At 40.5% G+C, this 22,944-nt stretch overlaps 2 protein-coding genes across 7 annotated transcripts in view; one reads left to right on the forward strand and one right to left on the reverse strand.

The window, feature by feature from the left end:
• Positions 1 to 22,944, reverse strand: part of FTCD (formimidoyltransferase cyclodeaminase) — a 31,117-nt gene that overhangs the window by 4,866 nt on the left and 3,307 nt on the right. Inside the window, exons 1-9 of one of the 6 annotated variants that reach the window (XM_056534049.1) lie at positions 22,789 to 22,917; positions 19,538 to 19,721; positions 14,152 to 14,280; positions 11,263 to 11,351; positions 8,430 to 8,609; positions 7,261 to 7,398; positions 7,034 to 7,165; positions 6,593 to 6,654; positions 6,200 to 6,326 (exon numbers count right to left, since the gene is read on the reverse strand). In XM_056534049.1, the coding sequence (XP_056390024.1) occupies positions 6,200 to 6,326; positions 6,593 to 6,654; positions 7,034 to 7,165; positions 7,261 to 7,398; positions 8,430 to 8,609; positions 11,263 to 11,351; positions 14,152 to 14,280; positions 19,538 to 19,721; positions 22,789 to 22,842 (1,095 nt within the window). In that variant the 5' untranslated portion in view covers positions 22,843 to 22,917. Of the gene's footprint in view, positions 1 to 6,199; positions 6,327 to 6,592; positions 6,655 to 7,033; positions 7,166 to 7,260; positions 7,399 to 8,429; positions 8,610 to 11,262; positions 11,352 to 14,151; positions 14,281 to 19,537; positions 19,722 to 19,788; positions 19,808 to 20,392; positions 20,740 to 21,561; positions 21,631 to 22,788; positions 22,918 to 22,944 lie in introns of those variants that run through there. The other 5 variants (XM_056534052.1, XM_056534051.1, XM_056534050.1 and 2 more) reach the window with 5 other exon arrangements.
• LOC130284079 (anterior gradient protein 2-like) overlaps positions 20,885 to 22,944 on the forward strand; it is a 104,732-nt gene continuing 102,672 nt past the window's right edge. The window contains exon 1 of the mRNA XM_056534055.1: positions 20,885 to 21,021. Coding sequence (XP_056390030.1) covers positions 20,985 to 21,021 — 37 coding nt within the window. The 5' untranslated portion in view covers positions 20,885 to 20,984. The remainder of the gene's footprint in view (positions 21,022 to 22,944) is intronic.

Consider the following 22,944-nt stretch of genomic DNA (forward strand, 5'->3'; position numbering starts at 1 on the left):
AATAACCTGTTTTAGCATGAGAAACAGAGGCAGAGCTAGACTTGCAGCACTGTTGGCACTCTGGTCTGTGGGTTGGTTAGACATACAGACAAAGTGCCCTTATTGGAGTTAACACATTTCTGTCCATGACGTAACGATGCATCATAGGGAGAGAAAGGGTTTTTCCAAATTTAGTACCAATTTGTAGAATTAGGTTAGCGTGCCAGTTTAACTATATGGCAAAAAAAAACAAAAAAAAAAAAAAACAATCTTTGCAAGTGGAAAAATAATATGCGCAACTCCCATAAACAGTAGTTCACAGGGCTATACTGCTTATGCAACTCACATTAATGTCTATGTAAATCCCAAAGTTACACCATTTACGCAGCTCCCACTAATGACCATTTGTATTTGTATTTAAAGAGGAACTGTCATTATGAAAAACTTTATATTTTGTAGTATTACTGATATGACTAAAACAACAAAAAAAAAAAAAAAACGTACATTTTACAAAAAATAAAATACCGACTCCTGAATGAAATTGAAGCTGATCAGATATTCAGGAGTCTGCGATAGCTGAATGACACACAATGACAGCTATGTTGATTAGTAGCCAGCGTTACAAGGAATTGCAAAGATTGCAAATCACTGCACAGTAGTTTTTATGCAAACATTTTCTGACTGCCAGGCTGCTCCCAGACATAGCAGATGAGTCATCACAGTGAGGGAGAGAGAGATGGACACCCCCCCTCCAGAAGGTAAGAACACAAAGCAAGTGAGCAACATATAAATGCTATTTGTTAGGGATATATAGGTCCTAGACACTATGACAGGTACGCTTTAAAGAAAGCTAACTTCACTGAGAAAGAAGTCTCTCAAATCTTATATCACTTTTTTCTGGTCAGTCAATAAGTGACATCAATTCAAAAGGTCAGTATACATTAATATATATAATTTTAATCAACTATTTTAATATACATTTGACATTTTTCATTATAAAATTCAAATGGAGCACTTGTAGCAGACAAACTTTATGAGCACATAAGTTACCTAGGTGTGACGCGTATATGACTAAAACAACAAAAAAAAAAAAACGTACATTTTACAAAAAATAAAATACCGACTCCTGAATGAAATTGAAGCTGATCAGATATTCAGGAGTCTGCGATAGCTGAATGACACACAATGACAGCTATGTTGATTAGTAGCCAGCGTTACAAGGAATTGCAAAGATTGCAAATCACTGCACAGTTCACATGGGCAGACATTCGGCTAGGACCGCTCGGAAATGCACTGTCTCCATAGACGGCAATGCATTGTCAAGTGGATTCAGACGAAAGAATTGACATGTCAATTCTTTTGATGAAGGCTGGAATTGGGATTTCTGCAGCAGATGTTTACACCACTGAAAATCTGCCGTGTGCACTGTGCAGCAGAATTCCATTTAAAGAAGATTTTGCTGTAATGTAATTTCCAAGCTCACAAACATTTACCGTCTTTAACCCATTAATGACAATGGACGTAAAAGTAAGTCATGGTGACGTGGTACTTAACGCACATTGACGTACATTTATGCGCAGTCATGATCGTGAGCACCGGAGCGGTGCTTGCGTCATGCGTGGCAGGTCCCGGCTGCTATCACCAGCCAGGGACCCGCCGGTAATGGCGGACATCTGCAATCGTGTGGATGTCCGCCATTAACCCCTCAGATGCAGTAATCAACACGGATCACGGCATCTGCGGCAGTGCGGTACTTTGAATGGATGATCGGATCGCCCGCAGAGCTGCCGCGGGGATCTGATCATCCAGCATAGCATGGCAGTTGGAGGTCCCCTCACCTGGCTCTGGCTGTCTCCTGGGGTCTTCTGCTCTGGTCTGAGATCGAGCAGACCAGAGCAGATGATCACCGATAATACTGATCAGTGCCGAACAGTATTAGCAATCAAGTGATTGCTATGAATAGTCCCCTATGGGGACATAAAAAGTGTAAGTAAAAAATAAAATAAAATAAAATAAAAGTAAAAATGTGAAAAATCCCCTCCCTCAATAAAGTAAAACGTCAGTTTTTCCCCATTTTCCCCCCCAAAAAGCTTTAAAAAACAAAACAAACTAACTATTTTTGGTATCGCCGCATGCGTAAGAGTCTGAACTATTAAATTATATTGTTAATTATCCGTAAGGTGAACGGCGTAAACGTAAAAAAATTTTTTTAAAGTCCAAAATTGCTGCTTTGTCCCATTTTATTAAAAAAAAATTAAAAATTTTTATAAAATTAAAGCCTAAGCAAAAGTGGTACTGATAAAAACTACAGATCATGGCGCAAAGAATGAGCCCTCATATCTCCCCATATACGGAAAAATTTGAAAGTTATAGGTGGTCAAAATAGGGCAATTTCAAACATATTTTGTTAAAATGGTTTGGGATTTTTTTTTTTTTTTTTTTAAGCGGTACAATTATAGAAAAGCATGTAACATGGGTATCATTTTAATTGTCAGTCCATAAGAAACAGAAAATATCAGCACTCCCCAATTCAGCTTGCAAGTCTTTATTGAAGCATACTTACAAAAAGGGTACAGAAGAGAAGGGTAGTGGGGGGATAGTGAATGGCAACCGAGCTCCCGCTTAGCCGGACGAAGCCCGCTAAGTGTGCGAAACAGGAGCTCGGTCGCCATTCACTATTCCCCCCCCCCCCCCCACTACCTTCTCTTCTGCACCCTTTTTGTAAGTATGCTTCAATAAAGAGGAGAAGGTAGTGGGGGGGGGGGGGGGGATAGGGAATGGCGACCGAGCTCCTGTTTCGCACGCTTAGCGGGCTTCGTCCGGCTAAGCGTGCGAAACAGGAGCTCTGTTGCCATTCACTATTCCCCCCCCCCACTACCCTTCTCTTCTGTACCCTTTTTGTAAATATGCTTCAATAAAGAAGACTTGCAAGCTGAATTGGGGAGTGCCGATATTTTCTGTTTCTTATGGACTGATCTGTACATTGCTTGCCTTATCTGAGCACCACCTACAGCAACATGGCTACACTAGCATCCATCTGCCGTCTTATACCCCAGGACACCACCAGCAGTGCCGCACCACTTCTATTGTGAACTATTTTAATTGTCTTGACCCACAGAATAAAGAAAACATGTCATTTTTACCAGAAAGTGTACAGCTTGAAAACAAAACCTTCCAAAATTTGCTAAATTGCGTTTTTCTTCAATTTTCCCACATAAATAATGTTTGGTTGCGCCATACATTTTATGGTAAAATAAGTGATGCAATTACGAAGTACCATTGGTGACGCAAAAAACACAAGCCCTCATATGGGTCTGTGGATGGAAATATAAGAGAGTTATGATTTTTAGAAGGAGAGGAGGAAAAAACGAAAATGAGGAAATAAAATTGGTCTGGTCCGGGATTAAAGGGGTACTACCGTGGAATTTTTTTCTTCTTCACCTTGTGCCAGAAAGTTAAACAGATTTGTAAAATTACTTCTATTTAAAAATCTTAATCCATCCAGTACTTTTTAGGGGCTATATACTACAGAGGAAATGCTAATCTTTAGATTTTTTGGATGTCATGACCACAGTGCTCTCTGCTGTCTATTTTAGGTACTGTCCGGAGCAGCATATGTTTGCTATGAGGATTTTCTCCTGTTCTGGACAGTTCTTAAAATGGACAGCAGAGGTCGGTAGAGAGCACTGTGGTCATGACATCACAGAAATCTAAGCTAAACATTCTCTGTAGTATATAGCCCCTAAAAAGTACTGGAAGGATTAAGATTTTTAAATAGAAGTAATTTACAAGTCTGTTTAAGTTTCTGGCACCAGTTGATTTAAAAAAAAAAAAAAAAATTTTCAACGGTAGTACCCTTTTAATGACAGCGATTGTTGCTGGTTTTTTTCCTTCTCTTTTTGCCTTTTAATAAAAGATCTTTCAACTTTTCACCTACAGGGCCACATAAGGGCTCGTTTCATGTAGAATGTGTTGTACTTTGTCTTAACAGCAGTCATTTTAACACAAAATGGTCGACAAAGCAAAAAAATTAAAAATAAATTGGGGCAAAACTGAACAAAATATGCAATTTTGATACTTTTAAGGAGTTTCATTTTTACACAGTGCACTTTACAGGTAAAAGGTTTTCTTTATTATGTAGGTCATTACGATTACAACGATATCCAATTTAAATAGATTTTAGTACTTTAAGAAAATATGTATGTTCAAAATTTTTTTGATCTCTAGAACACTTTTTTATATTTGGCTGTTTGAGTGCTAATTTTTTATGTAGTTTTGATGTCATGTAAGAGCACTAGCTCCGCCTTCTCCCCGCTGCCCTGGCTTGTTACACGACAGTGTGATCAGCCTATCACTGGCCGAGGCGGGACATTGCTGCGGCCGGCAATATACGGTGAGCGTAGTACGACTCATAGTCCCCAAGAAGAAGAAGAGTGGCATTGGAGGATCGGGACAGGGATATCAGCACAACGGGGGAATGTTGGAAGGGGTGTTAAAGTTTGTTTTGTTACTTTTTGCAGCCCAGTGGATTAAAGAAAAAAAAAAAAGTAACATATTTTAACAGTTTTGGCATTTTCACATGCAGGGATACCAAATGTGTTAATTTAAAAAAAATGTTTTTATTCCCATAGGGCATTGGTTCTCAAACTTTTTTGCCCTATGGGAATTTTTTACCCCTTGACAGCCCATTCCCCAAAAAAAAAAAAAAAATTGTACCCCAATATTCGAGACATTTTGTAATGATTATAGTATAATTCATATGCTTTACTTTTCTCTATAACAGGTCCCCTGTTCCTCTCCCAATCTCCCCAGTCCCCCGATTTACAGGCGACGTCTTCCCTAACAGGAGTGGTTTACTTTTATTTTCTATCTGGCCTAGACCGCCATTAAGATTTCTCCCATACAAGACTTCACAGAACCAGCCAAACAAACATTTTAGGCACCTTTCTTCAGTACCATACCCACCTATTTACAAACTCCCCATGTTTGTCACACACAGTAATAATACCTGCTTTGCCCCCAAATATAGCTGTAGGCCCCCCAAACATAGTTGTAGGCCACCATATTGTCCCGCTTTGGTGCTCCTCTGTTCTGGGGACCTAGCCCAGTGCCTGCGCTTCCCCTTTGCTGTCCTTCTGCTCCGCTCCTTAGTGAAGTGATAGCCTACCATTTCTTTCAAAGTGGTCCAGACCAGTAACCAATGACTGCCATGACTAAGAGCTTATGCTCTAAACGCGTCGGCATTTCACTTGGATTTTAGAGTGACATGTCACAACTCCCTTTCCACCACGTTTTTATTTTATTTTAATAAGATGAAGTAAACATTAAGTTTTATTGCACTTGCACCTGTGGAAGCTGGATTTCTTTTCCTTTTTTGCCTGCATGCTACAAGGACCGGCTTCCGCACTATTGCCTCTTCGTGTCTGGAGTCCATGCATTAGAGCGGTGAGCTGATCTATATTTTTCTTTTTTGTACTCACCCCCTTTGGGTACTTGTACCCCAGGTTGAGAACCACTGCCATAGGGTATCATAACATGCAATCTTTCAACTGAAAACACTAGCAATAATATGGATTCTTTTTGGTGTTGCTCTGCTTAAACAGGCTGCCCTTCTGCCATCCTCTGAACTGATCGGGACCCTGCGATTTCACCACAGAGGGCTCTAACAGCCCCCACTACAAACCACCAACAGTATTTTGCCCATTTTAGATTTTACAATCAACTTTGATTGCAGGATCTCAAAAAAGTTAATCCCAGACAACAGCACGATCAGTTTTTGGCATTAGCAGCCTGGCATACACTGAATGGCAACTCTGATTAGAGACACCAGCTGGAAAAATAGGTATAAAAAAAGTTGTATATTTCATTAATAATTTTTTGTCCAGTGAAAGTCTATAGAAGAGTGTCCATCAGTGCACACCATGGAATTATGGATGACTTTTTTGAAACAAGGTTTGCACTGTTAGATGCTTTTCCATATAGACTTTAATATTAAACATTATAAAGATAAAAAAAATGTGGCCACACAGATATTTATCAGTGCAGGTACACCAGTTATTCAGATTAAATGCTATTTCTAGTTTTCTAACTCTATATGTTTAAAGGATAATTTATTGCCAAATACAAAAATAGGAACTAGTTAAGATGATGCCAATTTCTCACTTGGATGCAAAAACAAACCATCATTATTCCAAAATTGTGATTACCCACTATAACTTACCATAGCAGCCACAGCGGCAGATACAGAGCCACCTCCAGGAGTAGCAGACCGTGCCCCCACACTGTGCACAAATCCTTTTAAAGTCTGTGTGATAAGTGCCCCAGATGTGTCATCTTGAACAAGATACCTGTAGTACATACAGTAGACAAACTGCAAATGTAAGACATTTAGCATTTGATAAGTGAAAGACCAGAAAGGCAGCATAATGAGGTTATGGATACACAATGTGGTTGGTGGGAAAACACCTTATGTTTTAGTCCACTTTGTCACCAGAATAAGGGACCCCCCCCCCCCCAACTGCTGTGAAGGTGATGCTGATAGGCGATGAGTGTTGATGGTGGTAAATTCTCATTAATAAAAGTATATTAGAAAAAAAAAAAAAAAGTTACTCACTCAATAATTCTTTTCCGTGGTTCAAAGGGAGCCAGAGAGTCCAATCCTAGTCTGTTAATAACCTTCAAAAACAGATCACATATTTAAAACTAATCCAAAACACTGCAGGAGATTTTTCCCCCTCAAAAAATGTAAAATAACTAAAATTATGAATACAGTCAGTGGAACCTCCAAAATGAATGCACAACGATGCATTAAGGAGGGGTCATTTCAAATAATATGGGCAGAATGCAGAATAAAAGGATGGCTTTAAGGTGATCTTTTGGAGAGGTTTGACTGTTTCAAACCATAATGCAAATCAAGAGCTGTATAAGGAAATGAAAGAAGGCATTGACTGATTTATAAGCTAAGGGGGCTGGTTTATTAAAACACACAAAAACCTGATGTTTCTATCTATTTTCTTGTGGTGGTGGTGGTGTTGATGGGGGTAGGGGTGTTTACCAGTCGAATTTTGTGTTCTTCTTCCAGTATGAACAAATTTTCTTCTTTAATATAATATTCAGCAGAAATCAGCAATGCTTGAAGTGGAACTAAACCCACCAGCTGGGAGCCAAGAATTGGAAGGTTTAACTCCTGAAACCAGACAAAAAAAAAAAAAAAAAAAAAAACTGTTTAGTTAAACCAAATCAACCTACACGGCCTGTGGGCACAAAATTCACATCAAGCACCTTGGCATCTTTTTGTGTTTCTTCATACACCATGTGAAGAGGGCTAATTTCATAATCCAACAAGTTTGCAGATACTTGTGCCAGATTCTCTTCCTGCAGATACCAGCCAATTGCTTGCACCTTTTTTAGTCGTCCAGGCTGAAATAATTCGCAAAGACAAGACTTTTGAATTTACTTTTTCCATAATAGAATTTCTCCATCTATATTGATCTAAATCTCCATGTGGACATTCTGCAGACTATGGGAGCTGCCATGACATGCTGGCACTAGGACCCTACAGGAATGCACTGTCTCATAGATGGCTATGCATTCCATACAGAGTCAGCAGAAAGAATTGACATGTCCAGTCTTTCTGTGGACACAAATGTGAAATTCGAAATCACAGCGGACTCCCCTTACATTCAGGTGCAAATTATCTGCAGATAACAGTTTGTACCCCTATAAAAGCACAGTGCTCTAAAAACCAAAACCCTTCTTCCTAACACAAAGACTTAAAAGGAAAACTGTCACTAAACTCCCCCCACACTAACTAGTGCGGGGTACGCTGATTGATGATCCGGCCACCCGTTATCTTCATTATTCCTGATATGCAAATGACCTTCCAACTGGCATGGGCGGGGTTACATGCCTTCATCTGGCACTGTGACGTCAGCACCGCTCGGCCGTAGCACCACCTGGCTAATGAATATTCATCCCCTCCCGGCGCCTCTACTTCTCCTCCCCGCTCTGTACAGGGCTCCACTGCATTGAGGCCACTTCTGGGTGTACACAGGAAGCGGCACATGCGCAGTGGAGTCCGGTATAGAGCAGAGAGGCGCCGGGAGGGGGATGAATATTCATAAGCCGCGCAGTTCTGCGTATGAGAGACGCTTATGTCACAGTGCCAGATGAAGGCCTGTATCCCCGCCCATGTTAGTTAGAAGATCATTTGCATATCAGGAATAATTTAGATAACGGGCGAACGGCTGGACAGATCCGGGCATAGTAGGCAGCATATTGATCAGCGTCCACTGCACTACCAGCCAGTACCTCTGGTTAGTGCGGGGGGAGTTTAGTGACAGTTTTCCTTTAAGCCATGCATTTAAATTCCTAACCCCCCAAATGTCTTTTCTGAGATGGGCATGGAAATCTCAAAATTCTTCATTTCATCCTAGCCATTTCCCGCTCACCTGATCTTTCCCGCGACCACCTTCTCTGATGTTAAGTGCAATGCGATGAGCTAGTTCTTTAGTAGTCAAAAGATTGATATTGTATGCTATGAGAAATTTCCGAGCTCCTGTCACAGTTGCCCCCCAGTTTGGAACAAAAACTGGTTCTCCGAAATCTGGTTTCCATTCTGGATTTTGTAACTTAAAAAAAAAAAAAAATAAAATAAAAAGTTAAACTTGACATGAAACACTAGTGTGTGTGAGAGTGCGAGAGTGTGAGAGTGTGGTGTTTTTTTGCGGGGGGGGGGGGGGGGGGAAGGGAAATGACTAGTACTACTCTTTAAACTCTTTCTTGGTGGGCATTACCTTGTACATTTCTATACAATAATATTCTGCATTGCATACTGAAAAGGCAGCAGATGTTATAGAGGCCAGTTGGTAGATTTAGTTTTCTGGGTAGAGATATAGGTGTAACAGTAGCTTGAGGACAACGGCTGGACCCTGGGCACCTTCCTGGGAATGAGCCTGGGTCTATGAGCCTAGGGCACTCCTGTGGGTATATAGGGGCAGATTTATCAAAACCTGTGCAGAGAAAAAGTCGACCAATTGCCCATCGCAACCAATCAGATTGCTTCTTTCATTTTTAACAAGTAAACAGTAGCTTTACTGAAGTAGTTTCTCTGTGCCCAAGCGATACAGTATACAAATGTTTAGAAGGCACAGAAGATGTTTTTTCACACATTTAACATGAGAGGAGTTAGTATTCCCCTTTAGATTTGATGCAAGTCTAAGGGCGATCATGACTGGGTTATTTCTACTAGCTCTTTTAGGATAAAACTTGGAAAGAGCCTCCAAAATGAATACTCTGCTGTAAAGGACCTTCATGGATTGGCTTTCTGTGGCAGTAGACAGCTTAGAAGACTTGCTTTACTGGCCAGGGCCAGTCCTGTGTGGTTAGCAAGTGCATGCACTGTCAATGGCCCTGATTTATTAAGAGTGGAGTGTAGGTTTCTTTGTGGGTTTTAATTCTCTACAATTTTTTCCACAGTAGGTTTCCCTACATTTTATTTTTTTATTTTTTATTTTTATTAAACATGCTAATCTGTAGAGTTTTCTTCAACTGAAAGCCACTAGATTTTCTGTGGAAACCTTAGTAAATATGTTGGGCTTTTGTGAAAATGTCGGGAACACACCCCTTTTGTGACCACGCTCCCTTTTCACCGTCGGCCACGCCTCTTTTTTGGGTTCTCTCAGTAAAATGGATAATTAGTCGGGTAAATTCTGGCACAAAATCTGGCAAAATGCACCAGGAACTGGCGTATAACCCAACAAACCATGTTGGGTTTGCAATAGTAAATGAGGGCCAATGTGTATTATAGCGCATGTCTGACGAGTCTGTCAATGTTTCTGAAGGGAGCCAGAGAGAATTAGAATCACTGGCATACTCAACGCATTTGCACCATAGTACACAATAACTGCGCATCCACTGGTTAACTACACAGGATCACCGTTGATAGGCGAGCCACATGGTACAACACAACAGGATGTGCAGGCGTGACGCCAGCAGAGATACGTTGCCGGCCTGGTGCAAGCATGCCTTGCATAAGGTTGTTAACACCTACTGGAATGCATAACTAGTTTAACAAAGCTAAAAGACGTGACAAATTCACTTTAAAAGGGGTACTCTGCTGCAAACCATTATTATTATTATTATTATTATTTTTATTTGGACTCCCCAATCTTCATCCCCAATCCCAATCCCCAATCTTATCGAGGTACTCCGGTGTAAATTTTTTTTTTTATTTTTTTTTTTTTTTTAAATCAACTGGTGCCAGAAAGTTAAATAACAGATTTGTAAGTTACTTCTATTTAAAAATCTTAAATCCTTCCAGTTTTTTCACACACACACACGAAAATCCAAGGGTTAAAGGATGACCCAATGCTAACTTAGCACCAGGTACATGCAAGGTGTATCAGCAAAAGTAAATGCTATCAGATGCAGTAACAAAACAACAGTGTGCAAGTAAACCTAAATGGAAGGATAGCATACCAAACCCAACATTTTTCACTATTGCTTCATCCGCCTCGGACTTTTCCTCCTGAACATTTCTCTTGGACCGCCACATCCTTTTACTTGCTTTTGACAGTTCTGTGTTTTTCATGAAATTTTTTTGTATTAATAAAGTAATTTGACCCGTAAACGCATGTTCTTTTCCATGTATTATGAATTTATTTTCTTTCTGACCACAGTGCTCTCTGCTGACACCTCTGTCCATGTCAGGAACTGTCCAGAGCAGGAGAGGTATGCTATGGAGATTTGCTCCTACTCTGAACAGTTCCTAAAATGGACAGAGGTGTCAGCAGAGAGCACTGTGGTCAGACAAAGGAAGTTCAAAAAGAAGAGAACTTCCCGTGGAGCAAAGTTTTCCAGCGGAGTACCCCTTTAACTGGCAAGGAGTACATTAATGCAATTATTAGAAAAAAAACTAAACAAAACAAGAAAACATAATGAGTCACAGTAGCATCTGACCACTCAGCGGTGCAGGGAACGGCTGTACGACCACATTCAAGTACCTGGGGCCATTAACAGTCCTCGGCACAGCCAAGTGGCCCGGACCACCATTGAAATGGGCAAAACTGTGTCCTGGCTTCCAACATATTTTTCTTGTATATATGCAAAAAGGAAACATCTCCCTTATCCAGGCATATTACAAATCTGTACTACTACAGCATGTATTTCCCATTGGAAACAAAATGTTACATTATACACAGTTTTAAACACATTCTGATGTAGAATTTAAAAATACATTGCAGGAACAGAGTCTAAGATTTAGAACTGTGGAGCCTAGTTTACCTTGGTGGAAAGAGCTTCATATTCTCCAGCTCTGACAGCTGGCAGAGTCCTTCTACTTTCAGTGCGTGCGGCCTCTGCGTAAAGATACACTAGAAGAAGAGAGAAAAAAAAAATGTTTGAGAACTACACTGATATATTACACCAAAATGTAATGACAGCAAATAAGTCTTAAACTGAGGAATTTATTAAAAAAAAAAAAAAAAAGTTTGTGAAAACTGTGCATTATGGGGAAGATTTATCAAAATCTGTGTAGAAGAAGAGTAGTGCCATTTCCCATAACCAATCATTACTTATAAATTATTATTATTATTTTTTTTTTTTAAAAGGTCTGCACAGGTTTTACCGTAATTAATCTCCCTATGTGCTGGACTTCTAAAATGTATTTGCTAATACCATCTTCGCCCACAACCCCATATGCGAGAGGAAAAGCAACAATTACACTCCTGTTCCCATATCCTGTCCACCACACTAAGTATTTACTCGAGAGTAAAATTATCAGGAGATCTACTGAAAATCCCCTAGATTTGCATGGTAAAAAAAACAAAAAAAAAAAAAAAACACTAGCTCAGAGTGGAGAATCGAAGGGAATCCTTCTGACACCTTTTCAAACATGTGTCTATAGCCTTTAACTAGTGATAAGCAGATTTATTCGGAACACATCTGATTGAGTGAATGTCACAAAATATTTGGACTTTGTCGATTCCACTTTGTTTGTGATTTACTTCAAGATTCCCTGACTGGCCAGGTATAAAATGTATTGCCTTGTTATTGAGCCCTAAATTAGTGTGTAGTGTGCACAAAAATACTCAACACTTCAGGTCTGTATTTAGGGCCCCGTGTCTTCATTGCGGCTTTTAGTGACCATTTAGTGATCACTTGAGGCTTCAGCCTATCCTGCGCAGAGCTCTATTGATCACTAAAGGTCACACAGAAAGACTCTAGGCCTAGATACCAATTGGAGTGGGAAACAGTATTTTTACCCATACTTTTGCTGGTCCAAAAGGTGTGAAGTAGTGGTGATGACCACTTTATACTTGTGTAAGCCAGGGATGCTTTATTCATTTTATTTCACATACTTTTGACAAAGAGCGAATGCGCTCGAAACACGTCAAGATGTGTCAGACGTTGTGAAGTTGTTACATGCTGTTTTTAAAGAGGATTTACAAATAAAGCTGCTATTCTTCAGTGTTTGATTACCAAAAATAAAGCATAGAATGAATTAAAGGGATGATCCAAGTCAGGGATGAATAAACAAAGGCACGGATAGCAACCTAGACCACTTGTAACTACTCTAACAGAAAAGGAGGCAATCTAGGTAAAGTTTACAAATATATAATCTTTATTGAATAGGTAAAAAAATAAAATAAAAATTACATATTAAAATCACGAGAGGCAGGATATGGTGGTCAGACACAAACACTGAAAAGCAGGGCGAGACTGTCCCAAGTAATAGACTAAGGAGTTAATACAATATAAATAAATAGCAGTGATTTACTCTGTATTTAAAGTAAAATCCTCCAAACGCACAGATGAATGGCTAAACAGGATTAATGAATATATAAGTAATGGAGGTTACAGTAAAACAGAGATGTTCCTCTATAGGGTGCATGACTGGTATGTTTGATTATACATGCTTTGCTTTTATTTTCAGTCTCCCCTCTATTATTATTTGATTTTGGATATACCATCTGTTTTACTGTAAACTCCATTACTTATATATTCATTAATCCGGTTTAGTCATTAGATTTTACTATAAATACAGAGTAAATCACTGCTATTTATTATATTGTATTAACTCCTTAGTCTATTATTACTTTGGACAGTCTCACCCTGCTTTTCAGTGTGTGTGTGTGTCTGACCACCATATCATGCCTCTTGTGATTTTAAATATGTATTTTTTTTTAACCTATTGTTCAATAAAGATTATATATTTGTAAACTTTACCTAGATTGCCTCTTTTCTGTGAGAGTCATCCCTGACTTTGGTAATACATTTCCTGGCCTTGGCACTCGGGCATAAATTCCATGGGTTGGATGCAATTTCCAGGACAACTTTGATAAACAATATAGATGTAGGTGGTCGGCACTTCCGCAATGGTGGTGGTGCGTGAGGCAAAGATGCTGTAAATATACAAAGAAGGCCCAGCACTCACCAAGGTAGATGCAAGAATGTGAAGTTTATTCACATAAGTGGACAGAACGCGTTTCGGCAGGATAGCCTTCCTCTGCCTTCACATTCTTGCATCTACCTTGGCGAGTGCTGGGCCTTCTTTGTATATTTACTTTGATAAACAGTGATGCTTTACACATTATTGATTTACAGTGTAATCTGGTAAGGCACAGTGTCCCCTCACCAAAAAAAAAAAAAAAAAAAAAAAAATTAGCTATATAGTGGCGCATGTCACAGACTATATTGCACCACAATCAGGCATATCTTCTGCTCTTAATGAGGAAACCCCACGTAGTAAGTAGATATTGCCCTTTCATTTAGGATTCTTTCTAGCTTTGGCTTCAAAAACTTAACATGAGAACACACCCTTAGGCTAGGTTCACACGCCAGAATTTCTACACTGAATTTTGCATGAATTTATAGCCAATTCACTTAAATGGAATTCCTACAAACAGAAATTCTACAGCAGAAATCCTGCCATGTGAATGGGACAGCAGACTCCCATTGAAGTGTTTTTTTGCTATAAATCCATGCAGAAATTCTGCTGTGTGAACCCAGCCAGAGATCTTGTTTAGAAGTATTACGATGTACATTTTACAGGCATAACCATGATGATACACTATATACAAAAGGATCATTTTAATAATGAGTATTTTCTATGCATTCTATACTTTAGCTTAGTTTCATCAGAAGTAAGATTATAAAAGATTTGTTTCTCACCTGGGACATGCAGTTCACTTGCAAGTTTTTCAGCAAAGTTTTTTGCACAGGAAACACATTCAGCCATGGTCACATTCCGGACAGGAATAAAGGGGCACACATCCAGAGCACCCATACGAGGGTGCTCCCCTAAAGAGATGTGTATTGACATACCTGATTACTGTAATGGCATATCATTTGAAAGGCACCATGCTTCAAAATAAATTATCCTACTATTTAATTGGTTTAAAAGTTTGGGAAATAGAGGAGTTTCCGAAAAAAGCAACATGTTTGGTGTTGCAAAGTTACCATAGCAGGTTTTAAAAAAAAATAAATAAATAAAATAAAAAAGGCTCCCCCGACGTTTTTGTTTTAATACTAGTATGAAATAACAATTGAGCAGCTTTCCCTTAGCATTTAGTTTTTATGGTTATTCCTCCTAAAAGTAGGTTGACATCTGAGTGTGACTTCTTTGCAAACAAGGATATTCTTCTTACACAGTTTAAGGGTATGTTTACACTGCAGAATTTCCGCAATTCCACAGAAATTCCGTTCAGCAAAGTTTGCTTAACGGAATTTCTGTGTTCCCAGAAAACAGATTTCTTAAGAACTTCAATAGGACGCCATGGAATTCTGCAAAATACGAGACTGATCTAATATTTTTTGCGGAATCCGGAATGTACGCGGAGTGCCCACCATGAAAATTCTGCTGTCTACATGAGACTACAGAATCCCATTGAAATAAATAAAACAAGAGACAGCGCTCCGTAGTGTGATACCGTTATCTAACAGGATAAAAAAGGTAGAAGTGGTAATTACTACAAAAAGTTACACTCCGCCAAGTGTAACCATGGATAAAAGCAATAGTGTTAGGTGCCTGCAGCCGCTCCACGTCCAATTCGGTATAAAAAATGCAAAAGAAACCTCCAACCTAATGACGGGATTCAAAAGGCACTGGACACACATTTGTGGGGTCTCAGGTTTATTCACCCATGATGCAACGTGTTTCACAGTAAGATTGCTTTATCAGGTCTGAACTAAATAGGCATGAAAAGGGGGTAGTCTAGTGGTGAAAACGTATCCCCTATCCTAAGGATAAGGATGTACGGGGGCCCCGGCTCGCTGGCCAGATAGCGCGTTCACCACTGCAACGAGTGGCAGCCGACCCGCCCCCTCAATACATCCCTATGGCAGAGCCGGAGATTGCCGAAGGCAGCGCTCCAGCTTTACCAAACAGTTTTATTGAGGGGGCTTCCCGCGGGCTACTGGGGCCCCATACAGGATATCGCGGGGGGTCCCAGCGATTGGACCCCCCGCGATCTGAAACTTATCCCCCATCCTTAGGATAGGGGATAAGTTTTTCACCACTGGATATCTCCTTTAAAATTACAGCAGAATTCTGCAAAATTTCACTGCAAGCTTCGCAGAACTGAATTTGAGCGAAATTGCGGAATTCCGCCGTGTGATCATAGCCTAATACTGTCAGTGCCGATTAGATACTGTTGGACAATTGGGTGATATCAGCTGGGGGTATGTACCTATCTGGCCTATTTATTCATAGATTTCTAGGAGGAAAAAAAAAAAAAAAAAAACACACCATACTGGTCTACGAAGAGATGCTGGGGAATAAAAGTATTTACTAAAAAGGAACATGTCAGGAGTGTTGAAATTTCCTATTTAATCTCAGATCAAATAGGTAGCCATGTCATGGTTCAAAAACTATTTGAAAACAGAGTTTTGTGATATTGGTGATCAACCCAAAATGCAGTGTGTATAGAAATAAATACGAGACAACCAAAAGGGTTGTCTCAAAAGAGGAAAGATTCATATTAAAAAAGGGAAATTTTAGTTTGTGCCGCCCTGGGGACATGGCTGTGCTTGTCTGGGTACTGATTGTGCAGTGTCCCAGTACTCATGTCCCCGCTACAAATACACTGCTCAAAAAAATAAAAATGGGAACACAAACACAATGTAACTACAAGTCAATCCCACTTCTGTGAAATCACACTGTCCACCCAGGAAGCAACACTGATTGACAATCAACTTCACATGCTGTTGTGCAAATGGAACAGACAACAGATGGAAATTATAGGCAATTAGCACCCCGAATAAAAGAGTGGTTCTGCAGGTAGTGACCGCAGACCACTTCTCAGTTCCTATGCTTCCTGGCTGATGTTTTGGTCCCTTTGAATGCTGGTGGTGCCTTCACTCTAGTGGTAGCATGAGACGGAGTCTACAACCCATTCAAGTGGCTCAGGTAGTGAAACTCATCCAGGATGGCACATCAATACGAGCTGTGGCAAAAAGGTTTGCCGTGTGTCAGCGTAATGTCCAGAGCATGGAGGCGCCACCAGGCCAGTACATCAGAAGACGCAGACAACAACCCAGCAGCAGGACCGCTACCTCCACCTTTGCGCAAAGAGGAGCAGGAGGCGCACTGCCAGAGCCCTGCAAAATGACCTCCAGCAGGCCACAAATATACATGTGTCCACTCGAACAGTCAGAAACAGACTCCATGAGGGTGGTATGAGGGCCCGACATCCACAGGTGGGGGTTGTGCTTACAGCCCAACGCTGTGCAGGATTTTTGGCATTTGCCAGGGAACACCAAGATTGTCAAATTCGCCACTGGCGCCCTGTGCTCTTCACAGATGAAAGCAGGTTCACACTGAGCATGTGACAGTCTGGAGACGCTGAGGAGAACGTTCTGCTGCCTGCAACATCCCCCAGCATGACCGGTTTGCCGATGGGTCAGTAATGTGTGGGGCGGCATAGCCCTCCACGCGCTTTCCAGAGGTGGCCTGACTGTGATTAGGTACCAAGATGAGATCCTCAGACCCCTGGTGAGACCATTTGATGGAGCGGTTGACCCTGGGTTCCTCCTAATGCTAGACCTCATGTGGCTGGAGTGTGTGTCAGCAGTTCCTGCAAGATGAAGGCCTTGATGCTATGGACTGGCCCGCCCGTTCCTCAGACCTGAATCCGATTGAGCACATCTGGGACATCATGTCTCGCTCCATCCACCAACACCACGTTGCACCACAGACTGTCCAGGAGTTGGCGGATGCCTTAGTCCAGGTATGGGAGGACATCCCTCAGGAGACCATCCGCCACCTCAGCAGGAGCATGCCCAGGCATTGTAGGGAGGTCATACAGGCACGTGGAGACCACACACACACACACACACACACTACTGAGCCTCATTTTGACTTGTTTTAAGGACATTACATCAAAGTTGGATCAGCCTGTAGTGTGGTTTTCCACTTTGATTTTGAGTGTGACCCCATATCCAGACCTCCATGGGTTGATAAATTTGATTTCCATTGATAATTTGTGTGCGATTTTGTTGTCAGCACATTCAACCATGTAAAGACGAAAGTATTTCATACGATTAGTTCATTCATTCAGATCTAGAAGGTATTATCTTAGGGTTCCCTTAATTTTTTGAGCAGTGTATGTGATGTTGTCGTGTGGCTAAGGAATTTCTGTTCTAAAAGCCTAAAACTTTGTGGGAGTTTTCATGAGGTCACTGTTTGTTTTTAACTGAAATCAGACATTTAAGAGTTAAACATTAATATTACCTCTGTATCAGATGAGTGAATCATTAGTCACATGACACACTCTAGCTATGTAGAAGTGTCTGGAAAAGCTGAGGAAGGAATTTCTAGTCCAAGTCCCTCAACCAGTGCAGTCTGGATTGTGCCAGAGTAATGTGAGGAGTCTCTGCTCCTGCTGGGTAGATCAGTCTAGTCAGAACTGTCGTCTCTAGCCAGAGAAGAGTGAACATCTCTAGCTCTTCCAAAAATGACACAGCCCCAGAGCCAAGTTATAATACCACACACAACCTGAGGACAAAAGTGATGCTGAATATAGAAGAAATTAGCTCTGTGTCTTAAGGACTCAGCCCATTTGGGCAAGACAAATTATATTTTAACATTTTCTTTTTTCCTCCTCGCCTTCAAAAAATCCTAACTTTTATGTTTTCACACTGTACAATTTACGGTAAAAATGACATGTGTTCTTTATTCTTTGGGTTAATACGATTAAAATGATACCCATAACATATTATTACTGTTGTGCTTAAAAAAAATTAAAATAAAAAGATTTGCAAACTTTAACCAAATTAGTACGTTTGTAATACCCTTACCTATAACTTATTTTTACGTATAAGGGCTCATTTGTTTGCGCCGTGATCTGTACTTTTTATTGATACCATATTTGCTTATATAAAACTTAACACTAATTTTTTAGGAATAAAATATAAAAAAAAAAAAAAAAAAAAAAAAAAAAAAAGCTATTTTGGACGTTTTACATTTTATTTTTGCGTTCACCGTACGGTATCCTTAACATTTTATTTTAATAGTCTGGATTTTTATGCATGCGGCGATACCAAATTTGTATATAAATTACATTTTTTTTTAACACATTTGGGGTGAAATAGGGAAAAGGGGACAATTTAAGTTTTTATTGGGGGAGTGGTTTTTTACTTTTATTTTTAGACTTAGGAGACTATTTATAGCAATCATTCGGTTGCTGATACTGTTCAGTGCTATGCATAGGGCATAGCACTGATCAGTGTTATCGATCATCTTCTGCTCTGGTCTGCTCGATCGCAGACCAGAGCAGAAGACCCGTGGAAGGCAGCGGAGGCAGGTGAGGGGACCTCCGTCTGCCGTTCTGGATGATCGGATCGCCGCGGCAGTGCTTCGGGCGATCTGATCATCCATTTTAGTGACTGCGATGCTGCAGATGCCGTGATCTGTATTGATCACGGCATCTGAGGGGTTAATGGCAGGTCCATGGCTGCTATCAGCAGCCGGGACATACCGCGCATGACCCAAGCATCGCTCCAATGCATGCCGTTATGCACCAGGACATACATTTACGTCCGGTGTCATTAAGGGGTTAAAGAGACAGTGACCAACTCTGGCTAAAGAGACTGTATTTTGTTTGGATCTGCACAGAACATTAAGTAAAAAGTTCTGCTTGTTCCAAAAAATAAAATAAAAAATCTGGATTTCTTATTCCTGCATGAAACTTTGGGTACAACCCATCTGGAAAATGTGTTGTTGGACTCCAGGAAATCACCAGGTTATCAATTGTACAGAAATACATGGCTGTCAACAGAAAGCTACATTCTTCTAATACAGAATAAAAGAAAGAGTGCAGTCATTTGATGGAGCTGTTCCCTTATCTGTGCATTGGTCATAGATATCAGCACAGGGCACATAAGTAACCGATTCCCCTCTTTTGGCTGATCACCCATAGCTTCTATGTCAGAGAGAGGACAGGCGAGTACTGGAAGGCAGTAGCAGTTTGGCACCAATGGGGAGAAGAGAACTGTGTGGCCAGTCACCGTTCTAGGGAACATTGGGATAGGCATTGTTTTGGTGCAAGCAGTTACTTACCTTTATGTTTACTCATATCAATTAACTTAAAAGCAACACGAGCCGCATTTAGCGCTCCTTCAACAACTGCCTCTGGTGTTCCCACAAAGGTGTACACTGTTCTGTTGGTGGATGCTCCAGGGTCTACATCTAATAATCGACATCCTTCTGTCTCAGAAATAGCTACTGCCAGTGCATCAATAGTCTAGGAAAAGGGGACATTTGATAACATTAGAAGACTGCTTCCCAAAATGAATTAACTTGTTCCTCACCTCAATCTCCCTTTTTTGTGCTGATTAGAGATGAGCAAACTTACAGTAAATTAGATTCGTCACGAACTTCTCAGCTTTCCGGTGCTCCGCTGGGCTGGAAAAGGTGGATACAGTCCTAGGAAAGTCTCCTACGACTGTATCCACCTTTTCTAGCCCACGGGAGCACCTGAAAGCTGAATTTATGCAGGAAAAGTCAACTGCCGAGCCGAGAAGTTTGTGACAAATCGAATTTACTGTAAGTTTGCTCATCTCTAGTGCTGACCCCCGAACTGACTCCAGTTGGCATTCGAGTATGACACCGGAGCACCGACTGGTGCCATTTACTTGCTGTTAAAAGATTCCGGAAGAGTTACGGCACGCTATGGTGCCACCTGTGTTCAAAGCATATAGCAATGTGCACATCTATTTATTAGGAAGAGTGCTGAAGGACACACTGCCACTCCTCAGCCAGGTGTTTGCATATTGATCCAGCTTAGTCTGCCGCACTATTGTGTCCCGTCAAATTAATGTATACAAGTGGGAAGCACTCCATATGGCAGTCACTCAGTGACTCAGTTCTGATCATTGAAATGAATGGTGTTCACCGGAGTATACGTCAACATACCTTTAACGTACTACAGTGGGGGAGATTTATCAAAATCTTGAAATAAGAAAAGACACTTCGTGTCGGCACTGCTACTCAAGGACTGACTTCTGTGGTTACTGCTGTCCCTACTCACGCACCCTTCAATGCGGACGTGCTCCCAATGCTCATCCAAAACATAGATCCAAAATCCAAAAGAAATTAGTGATAAGGCACTCTGGTCTTCCGCAAACACTTATTGAAAAAACTGGTCATACAACGCCTGGCCAACAGCACATGAAAGTAGCACATAATAATAAGGAAGAATGAAAGTTTTTAGGATCATGGGGGAGATTTCTCAAATCCTGTCCAGAGGAAAAGTTGCTGAGTTGCCCATAGCAACCAGTCAGATTGTTTCTTTCATTTTCCAGAGGCCTTTTCAAAAATGAAAGAAGTGATCTGATTGGTTGCTATGGGCAACTCAGCAACTTTTTCTCTGGATGGGTTTTAATAAATCTCCCCCTATATGTACAGAAAATACAAGAGGTGGTGACAGACAATTATTACTGCAGAAGGAAACAGTTTATTGTACGCACAGACAGGTTAGGTGCTCTGGGCTTGAACACATGGAGCGATGTATTCCCCATGGATTAAATCATTATTAAATTCCAGTGAGTGTTACAACCTGAAATTACCTGTAATGTGTATAAAAGTGCTATTCAGTCTCATTCTATAGTTGGTTTTATTGCAGTAGTATATGGTTTTTAATGTTATTGTTAATTAAGTATTGTATTAAGAAATAAATAGGATGAGGCATGTTGAGGAAGTTAGAGGTCATTGATTAAGCGCAGGTACGTGAAACGGCCCGTTGGCCAGGCGTTGTATGACCAGTCTTCAATTAGAGAGCTTGCGGACGACCCGAGCACCTCCTCAATTCTTTCGTTTGGAGATCTATCAAGACCTGTGCAGAGAAAAAAAAATAAATAAAAATTAAAATTGTCCAGTTGCCCATGGCAACCAGATTTCTTCTCATTTTTATCAAGGCCTCTGCAAAATTTAAGAAGCAATCTGGTTGCCATGGGCAACTGCACCACTCTACCTCTACACAGGTTTTGAAAAATCTCCCCCAGTATAAATAGGGCCTAACTAGTATTTCTTTTCAATTCAGTTTTATTTCAAGTTTTAGTGAGCAAAACAAGGATTGGCTGTACCAATTCTGTAGCAGGTGGTGACTTTGTGGTCACAAGGACCCCCACAGACACAGGGCACCCCGACTCTGGAGTAGTTGCTGTAATTCCATGAGTAACACCCAGGCAGTGCATACTCATGGTTAGGGGTAGCACCCCTGTAGGATGGGAGAAAGTCAACAGTCACTCTGGGGACAACTCGGAGGACCAGGTGATCAATGTCATACACCTTGGAAACATTTTCTGAGGAGTACAGTGAATCCAGAATGACAATGATACCAGGCTACACTCTTATTGACCTTTATAAATTAATAACACTGACAATACACAGCTATCAGTTCACATTGTTCCTTGCATTTTATATGGAGGTTAACGAATGGGATATAAAACCATTCATTGCATCTGTAGTTGTGCTAGATGCCAAATAGTTCAAAAAAAATAAAAAATAAATCTACGTGTCCTTAATAGGGTGTGCTGGCTATAATACCATGTTCACCACAGAATTTGATTCTGCTGCTCTGTGCACATGGCAGAATTTCCGTGCGAGATGTTTCTGGCGCGCAAAATTTAATTTTCCGTGTCCAGACAAAGAATGAACACATTCATTCTTTATGTGGAGATCGCACAGAATGCCTAGCCAACTATGAGACGGCACATAACTGTGTGGTCCACCTTAATGTGTGGACATTCCAGTATGTGAACATAGCCTTATAATAACTAAATTTGCTCAAGTAGTAGTTTCAATGGAAAATGGAGGGAAAAAAAATACTTTCCATAAATAAGAAATGTGTATGCAATTCCCTACAAACTCCACAGTGACACACACACAGATATGCTACATTGACATTTCAAACAGGATTGATGGAACGGTCACAATAATAAGTTGGGGGAAGGAAGATCGATTGGATTTCTGTTAAATTGCTGAAGCATAACATTGCAAGGACCTACAATATCATTAATATGTAAATCAAGTTATTTTACCCTAATTTGTCTGTGTGTACGTCACGTGTACTCCCCCCCCCCAAATTAATCAAAATGGCGCACGCTCTTTATAAATAGCATAGATTTAAACAAGTTTCAAAGTGTGGTCTGGGCTACAGTGAGTTTGAACATAAATTGCTAAATCTGCTGCTAATAATATTGTAACCACTGCAAAAGCAAAAACATATAAAGTAAATTTTTTCAAATTCGACAAATGTACATACAAAAGCTGTGTAAATAGATGAATAAATCCCCCATAAACATGCTCACCTCTTTGATTCTCCCTTCTGAGAAGTTAGGGACACATTCCACAATTTTGGACATGATTTCACCTGCCCCCTTCTCTCAGACTAGCTGTCTGTTTGTGAGGCTGCTCATTTACCTGTTGAAAATGTTCTGTCTGCAGGAGTTACACATTAACTCATC

The sequence above is a fragment of the Hyla sarda genome, chromosome 8 (genome assembly GCF_029499605.1).
Source record: "Hyla sarda isolate aHylSar1 chromosome 8, aHylSar1.hap1, whole genome shotgun sequence".
Taxonomy (NCBI): Eukaryota; Metazoa; Chordata; class Amphibia; order Anura; family Hylidae; genus Hyla; species Hyla sarda.